This window comes from Caenorhabditis briggsae, assembly GCF_000004555.2.
Source record: "Caenorhabditis briggsae complete genome, chrIV, whole genome shotgun sequence".
NCBI classification, from domain to species: Eukaryota; Metazoa; Nematoda; class Chromadorea; order Rhabditida; family Rhabditidae; genus Caenorhabditis; species Caenorhabditis briggsae.
This window is the reverse complement of record NC_013487.2, coordinates 14,560,811-14,568,905: the sequence shown is the minus strand read 5'-3', so window position 1 is coordinate 14,568,905 and position 8,095 is coordinate 14,560,811. Positions and strand designations below refer to the sequence as shown.

At 39.7% G+C, this 8,095-nt stretch overlaps 2 protein-coding genes across 2 annotated transcripts in view; one reads left to right on the top strand and one right to left on the bottom strand.

The window, feature by feature from the left end:
• Positions 1–590: 590 nt before the first annotated feature.
• Positions 591–1,263, top strand: CBG16446 (the record flags this gene model as incomplete). Its single annotated transcript, XM_002647097.1, has 2 exons — positions 591–955; positions 1,173–1,263. 2 exons carry the CDS (start codon positions 591–593, stop codon positions 1,261–1,263), a joined length of 456 nt encoding a protein of 151 aa, XP_002647143.1.
• A 3,722-nt stretch (positions 1,264–4,985) lies between these two features.
• Positions 4,986–8,095, bottom strand: part of Cbr-pme-3 — a gene marked incomplete at both ends in the record, with an annotated part of 17,938 nt that continues 14,828 nt past the window's right edge. The window contains 1 exon segment of the mRNA XM_002647095.1: positions 4,986–5,116. Within this exon segment, the coding sequence (XP_002647141.1) occupies positions 4,986–5,116 (131 nt within the window).

Below are 8,095 nucleotides of genomic sequence, written 5' to 3'. Positions count from 1 at the left end.
GCCCTGAATCGGAGATTTTCAAAATTTCGGGTGCGTCGCGGTCGTGCGCCGTGTGTTTAGGGCGAAAAATCAAAGTTAACCGATTTGCACCGTGTTTGGTCTCATTTTAAAGCTCACAATATCACAAATCTGAAAATGTATACTACATAAACTGAACTTTGACTGATTTCAGGAGATTCGGAAAATGTGGCATTTCCTCTAGCCAAGGCAGCAACTGATGGCCCACAACATCCTCGGCACCGTTTCCCGAATCGACGCTGTCCAAGTGAACTCCAGCACATCAAGAAAAACTCTGCGTGGCTTCGATCAATTGGAATGTTGGCCCAAGATGAATGTATCTGGTACATGGTCCCGTTGGCGTTCGAAGATGGAGGCGTTGCTTGCCAAGAAGCAACTTTATCAATATTATTTCAGCTGGTGGTCATGCTAGAAAGACTTGAAGGACCGCGGAATCTAGTACCTTGATCTCGTGTTCGTGGGAGTCGGATCCTATCACTGGGTTCAAGCAATGCGTCAATGTGAGCTGGAACATCGCGGAAAAAAGTGTGGATTAGTTGCTGGCCATGGCACTCTACAACGGCCACACTGCCATGAAAAGCTACAGCCCTGACGTTCCACTTGAATCAATGGCTTTGGATATGCAAGAGAAGAACATTCCGACGGAGGACAACAAGTTCGATGAGCTCACATTGGCAATCGGTGCAAGATGCCACGCTAGATGTCAGCTCGAATTCGAATTTGCAAAAGAGTGCAATTTGGTGATGAAGCCGCTTTCAATGCTTGGAAATAGGCTGAATTCGGTAGGCGTGGACGGCTCAAATTGGGAGAAATTCGAGAAAGATGTGCTGGTGCCCATCTGCGCGCCAATTCGAGAATGCACACGAAAAGTGCAAGCCAATGCATTTGTTCTGGGGACTTTTGGCATAATAGTGAGATGTCTCAACTGTTATGAAAAGTGAGTCATCATTTTACTAATAACATTCACCAGATTCTGTATATGCGTAGGTATGTCGCGCGCCTTATCACCCACTCAAAGTTAACCGATTGAACTGAAACTTGACAGATAGGTCAGAAGTGTGTCTTAGTTGATGCCCGAACTATTCTTTTTTCGAAATTTTGATTTTGAAGTCTTCTGGAGACGTTCCTTGGTTTCTGATTAATAAAATTTTCAGGCTGAAGGATTCTGTTTGCTTCTACAACCACTCGATACTTATTGAGATGTATGCTAGATTCAGAAGAAGAGTGTTACGTGGAAATCAATAAGCTGCTGCACCTAACTTCAATTTCCTGGCGATCTCACACCTTTTTCTTGTTTTTTTTGTACCGAGAAAAATAAAATATTTAATATTCCGATAAAAATGAAGCCAAACATGATTAAAATTGAAGTTTCAAATTTCCCAAAGCAATATTTATTTGGACCATAAAACTCTTCAAAATGGCCCCATTTGACACAAAAACAAAATTTTCAGATTTCTGAGATTCTGAGCTTTGAAACAAGTCCAAACACGACACAACTCGGTTAAGTTCGATTTTTGCCCGAAACACGCGGCGCACGACAGCGACGCACCCGAAATTTTAAACCTCATTGAACCATAACGTGTTTGGATTTAATTTAAAGCTTTCTGTTACGACAAGAGTCGTATAAATAATAATAATTGCATGACCCAGTGACCTAGTTTCTATGTAACCCCCTTCATGCCACGTGGCTCGTTGCCACGTGCACTTCCTGTCTCTTGTCTTGTTTTTCAGCTAATCGAGACTCCCCTTGTCACCCTGTCTTCTAACTAAACCTTGTCCCCGTCTACATATTCTTATAATATTCTCTGATAATTACCGGCTATAATAAATCTTCTAAATATATAACACTTTCGGTGCACTGAATTCAAATTTCAGTGTGAAATACCAGAATTATCGCATTTTAAGCTTCAAAATGAGCTCAAACATGTCTATTTTTGTTCGAGCCCAAACACGGTGCTAATCGGTTGATTTTTGCTATTCACCCAGAACACGCGACGCACGACCGCGACGCGTCCAAAATTTCAAAACTCACCGAATCATGGCGTGTTTGGGTTCGTTTTAAAGCTCTCAACGTGCTGAACTCAATTTTTGACTTTGAAAATCAAAATTCTCAAATTCCGAGCTTTAAAATGAGCTCAAACATGACTATTTTCGCTTTATTTTTTGAAAATTGTCTGAAATTCTGCAAATGTTAGCCTAATTGACACGAAAACCAGATTTTCAAATTTGTGAGATTGTGAGCTTCACAATGACCCCAAACACGCCGGAAATCGGTCACCTCTGATTTTCGCTCAAACACGCGACGCACGACCGCGACGCACCCGAAATTTTGAATCTAACCGGATCATAGCGTGTTTGGTCTTATTTTAAAGCTCTCGGTGTGCTGAGTTCAAATTGTGACACTGAAAAAAAGAATTCGCAAGTTTTGAGCTTCAAAATGAGCTCAAGATCAAATTTTTTGGGTTTTTTGGTAAAACGAAAATAGCAAAATTTATTAAGAATATGACATATAGCGAATTGCATAATAATGATAATTTTAAAAAGTAGTTGACCAGTAGTTGAATTTGAATAGATCCATCCGGAATCTGGACACTTGTACCACGCTTCCACTTCATCTTTTGCCGTTCTTCCTATTGATATTGCACCAATCAATAAAAATCGGGATGAATCAATTTCAATTGGATCATTTCCTTTGGCTTTATATGACCAATTTGTTCCGTCTTCATTTCCAACTACTAAATACGGCGATTTGAACTCTCCATATCCCACTGAACTTCGTTCCGCTTTTTTGCCACTACATATGGTTTGATCTGGGTTACGGTAGTTGCATTGATCAGCCAGTTGAGTGAATGAATGGAATTTTTTTGATAAGGCTTTGACAATATTCTTCTTTTTATCGTCTTGTTCAGCATTCGGTTGAGAAAGCCACACAATTCGTCGATTTTTATAGAAAACAGTAGAATTTTTACAATTCAGGCATTTTTCTTCTATTTTTGCTTCTCGTGTAAATAAAGCCGAAATATCTGACGGGAGCGCCTGAAACAAACAATTATTTTTATGTTAATACAAATTTTTTATTATAGTAGCGACTTACGTTTTCGAAAACATGTTCCACTATATCTTTGGTGTTGCTTATATTATTGACATATTTCGAGCAATTCTCTACGATCTCAATGACATCTTTCTGCTTTTTATTGATGCATCCATGAATTCCCAAAAACGAAAGTGAGTCTGCGCCATTGAGAAACGATAAAGTTATTGCTTTTCTTATGCTTTCAAAAACTTTTTCCATAATGCATAATATATGAATTACTGCAATTATGACATTCTGACAAATACCATATTTATTCATATGGTCTACAGGACGGATAGCAGGAACGCATAATTCAATGTCCTTAGCAGATACATCGGAATCCGATCCCAAAGAAGAATACGGCTGAATCCGATAGCTTTCTGAAAATATGAATATTTCTTATTAATATTTGTTCATTTTTTAAAGCAGTTCTAAATTTTACAATTAACACAGAAACCAAATTTTCGGATTTGCAAGATTGTGAGCTCCAAAATGAGCCCAAATACGCTGCAAATTGGTTCACTTTGAATTTTCGCCCAAAAAACGCGACGCACGACCGCGACGCACCCGAAATTTCGAATCTCACCGAATCATAGCGTGTTTCGGCTCATTTTTTGGCTCTCAGTGTACTGAATTCAAATCGACACATTGAAAATCAAAATTCGCAAGTTCGTTCTGAGCTTCAGACCGGAAAAAATCAAATTTTAAAGTTAGGAATGGCGTTCTATTAGAGTGTTTACTGGAATCATTCTCGATTGCCACCCTTTTACTCACCTTGAATCAACATGAATATTGTCGACGGCGACTTTGAAGCTCCGGGTCCTGTAGCGACAACGGCAGTTGAGAAGTTCGTCCTGTGACTTGGTCGGCGGCGACGCGAAGGAAGGTTACAGGAATTGTTACAGACATCAATTTGATTTTAACAGAAACAGAATACGTCCAGAACAATACATAGAGGAATATAGAAATTTCAGTAAAAATCAATAAAAAACGGAGACGTCCATTCAGAAGGTCGTCATTGAGACAGGAATGAAGAGGAGGAGAAGGGGAAGGCTAGTGGCCGTCGGCCTTAGGCTCCGCCCACCGTTACGTCATGTGAAGAAGGACCGTCTGCACATGTTGCGCACTACGGTCATTGTGACGTCATCGGTAACACTATAGGGAAAGGGCAATAAATTGTATTGCGTGTCTCTCTATGGCTGCACCTGCCTTGTAACACAGAGATCAAATACCATTTGTTCAAATAATAAAGAGTTGACCTAGAAAATCCCAAAAAAGTTAGTGCTTCAGCTCGTTTTGAAGCTCAGAACTTGCAATTGTTAATTTTCAGTGTGAAAATTGGATTCAGCACTTCTAGAGCTTCAAAATGAGCCCAAACACGCCATGATTCGGTAAGATTCAAAATTTCGGGTGCGTCGCGGTCGTGCGTCGCGTGTGTTTAGGCGAAAAATCAAAATCAACGATTTGCAGCGTGTTTGGGCTTATTTTGAAGCTGAACATCTCACAAGTTCGAAAATTTAGTTTTTGTGTCAATTAGTACATTTTGAAACGTTTTATGGTCTAAACAAATTCGGCTCTGAAAATTTGTGACCTAGAAAAGTTTAAAAAATTTTCTGTTTCAAAATCAAACAAAAATAGAGGAACAAATAGTTTTTATTTAATAATTTTTTCTTAAATTTCTTTAAAATTCTCTTGAATGAAGTTCTCAAAAAAAAAAACTCAAAAAATGTTTTCAAATTCCCCGATTTTTACAATTTTTGCACAAATCTCTTCCAACGAATCGAATACATGCATCTCGTCGTAAATTTCAATTTTTGGAATTTCCAGAAGCAATTTGTAGAGTTGGCCTGAAAATTTTAAATTTCAAAATTTTTCAAAACTTAAAAAAAAACCAACCAACAGTAACATTGTCCATTTCAAGTCTGCGTTTCATTTGTCTACATTTATTTCCCATTACCGTATCCCCAAAAATACAGAACTGTAGAGGACGTCCGGCGATTGAAGCAGCCATTAGTTGGATGAGGACTGAAAATTATGGTTTAGTTTTTTGAGATCACTTATCTCGGTTACTGTAAGAGGTTTTGAAAAAGTGTCAATTAATAAAATGTTGGTGATATTATGATAAACATTTTATCAGTTGATTACTTTTTGATATCTCTCACAGGAATCGAGATAATCAAGCTTGAGTTAGGATGCGAAAATGGAACAAAAATAGGCATGCTTGAGCTCATTCTGAAGCTCAGAAATTACGAATTCTCGTTTTTAGCTATATTTGAGTTCAGCACACTAAGAGCTTTAAAGTGATCCTGAACACGCTATGATTCGGTGAGATTCGGAATTTCGGGTGCGTCGCGGTCGTGCGTCGCGTGTTTTTGGCGAAAATGAAAATTAACCAATTTCGATCGTGTTTGGGATTATTTTGAAGCTCACAAGCTCACAAATCTGAAAATTCTAGTCTTGAGTTGATTGGAACATTTTTGAACGGTTTATGGTCCAAACAAAAATCGGGAGTCTCCGATCGCGAAGCAAGTTATACCTTTAAAAAAAGAAAGAAACTCACATTTCAATGGTTTATTCCCATTGTAGGCTCCACATCCCCACCATCCACTAACAATCGGAATTTTGTCAAAACTACCGTAATCTGATTGTTGATTTTGAGCACAGAATGCAATTCCACACTTGATGAGCTCTTTTCTTATATTATTTTCTTCCAGCTGTTGTTCCAAATTTTTGGATTGTCTTCCAAAGAATTTTATGGCATTTATTGCTAGAGCTTCTGTTTGAAGACGTCCGAATTCATCACGATACAAGGGATTGTTTGAGAGGGCATCCAATGGTTCCATAATCTTCCATTTCAGTTTTCCGGCTGAAAATTTTCAGAAAAATGTTTTTTTTTCGGATTTTCGCAAACGTGACGTTTTAGAACCGTTCTAAAACGTCCGGTTGCCAAATTCAATCAACTTACAGTAACCCTGATAGGAACTAAAAACTTGTGCGCCAACAATCGAAATCGCTTCATCCGGTTCCATTCGATCAAATAGCAACATGGAAACTATCATTTCTGGGCACATCAAAAAGCGAATTTCTTCCTGAAAAATATATATAATAGTTTTGAGATGTCATCAAGTGATTTGCCCAGGTTAAGAGCTTCAAAATGAGTCCAAACTATTAGGTTGGCGGGAAAGTCTTTGTCACTTTTTCAATAGTTTATTTCTCAAAGAAAAAATAACCGAATAATTAATTATATTGTCCATCATTATCAACAACATGTCTCCAACGTTCCCTCAATTTATGGATTCCATTGCGGTAGAATCCAGCCGGGCGTGAGGCAAAGTATTGTTTGAGTGCCGCTTCGACCGCTCCACGGGAATTGAAGCTTCTTCCTTCGAAGGCACGTGTCATATCGCCAAATAACCAATAGTCGGAAGGAGCAAGATCAGGAGAATACGGGGGGTGAGGGAGAACATTCCATCCATATCCCATCAGCTCCTGCTTCACTTGTTTCTAAACATGTGGGCGAGCGTTATCATGTTGATAGTACACTTTCTTGTCTTTCAGGGCCGAACGGTCGACTGCTTTCTTGAGGTTTCGTAGTTGAGTATTGTAGAGGTCTCCAGTTATTGTTTTGCCCTCGGGCAGAAGTTCCCAGTAGATGGGGCCGTCCACTCCCCACCACACAGAGAGCATAACTTTTTTCGGATGAAGGTCGGGTTTGGGGACATCCTGTGGGCTCTCTCCTTCTCCAACCCACTGGGATTTCCTGTGGTGATTATCGTAGAAGACCCACTTCTCATCTCCGGTTATTAGCCGGTCCAGCCATCGATCGCCCGCGTGGAGAGTGAGAAGAGTAATCGAATCGTCGACTCGGCGGTCAAGGTTGGCTTGAGTCAGGTGATGAGGTATGAATCGACCAAAAAGTTTTCTCATTCCAAGAGACTTCAAACCTTCAAGGACTGTGCTATGGTGAACTCCGAATGTGACAGCTAGTTCACGGCTAGATTGAAATGGATCCGATTGCAATGCGTGCTTCAGCTTGTCCAAATCCAACTCACGGGGTCTCCCAGAGCGATCCTTTTCATCGAGCGAGAAGTCATCTTTTTCGAAACGATGGAACCAATTGCGAATAGTATTGTAGTGAGGGGCATGTGTGTTGTACACATTCTTCAAGAAAGTTTCCGAATCCTTCATCGTGGTGTGAGATAGGAAGAGGTAAATCAAAACATGTCTGATGTGAATAGCAGTGGGAACAAACATATCGTTTCAATTACAGATGAGGAGCAGGGAAGGAAATGGGGACTTGTTTATATGGAAGGTTCTTATCACCTTGTTATTCACTAGAGTCGATATCATACACAGCCTCCATATACGAGAACAGTGATTAAACAAACAGAGTGACAAAGACTTTCCCGCCAACCTAATACTTTCAAAATTCGGCAATAACAGCTATGTTTAAGCTTATTTTGAAGATCAGAATTTGCGAACTTTGGTTTTTCATCTCAAAGGTTGAATTCAGCACGCCGAGAGCTTCAAAATAAGCCCGATTACGCCATGATTCGGCGAGATTCGAAATTTCGGGTGCGTCGCGGTCGTGCGTCGCGTGTTTGAGCGAAAATCAGAGGTGACCGATTTGCGGCGTGTTTGGGGTCATTGTGAAGCTCACAAGCAAACAAATTGAAATATTACGTTTTTGTGTTGGTTAAGACATGTTAAAGCGTTTTATGGACCACTTTTTGAAAATTGAAATTTCAATTCTAGCCGTGTTTAGGCTCATTTTGAAGCTCAAAACTTGTGAATTCCTTTTTTCCATGTAAAAATTCAAATTCAACATACTGAGAACTTCAATATAAGCCCAAACACGCCATGAGTCGGTGAGATTCGAAATTTCTGGTGCGTTGCGGTCGTGCGTCGCGTGTTTAGGCAAATTTTCAAAGCCGACCGATTTGCAGCGGGTTTGAGCTCATTTGAAAGTTCACAATCTCACAAATTGAAAGTTCAGTTTTTGTG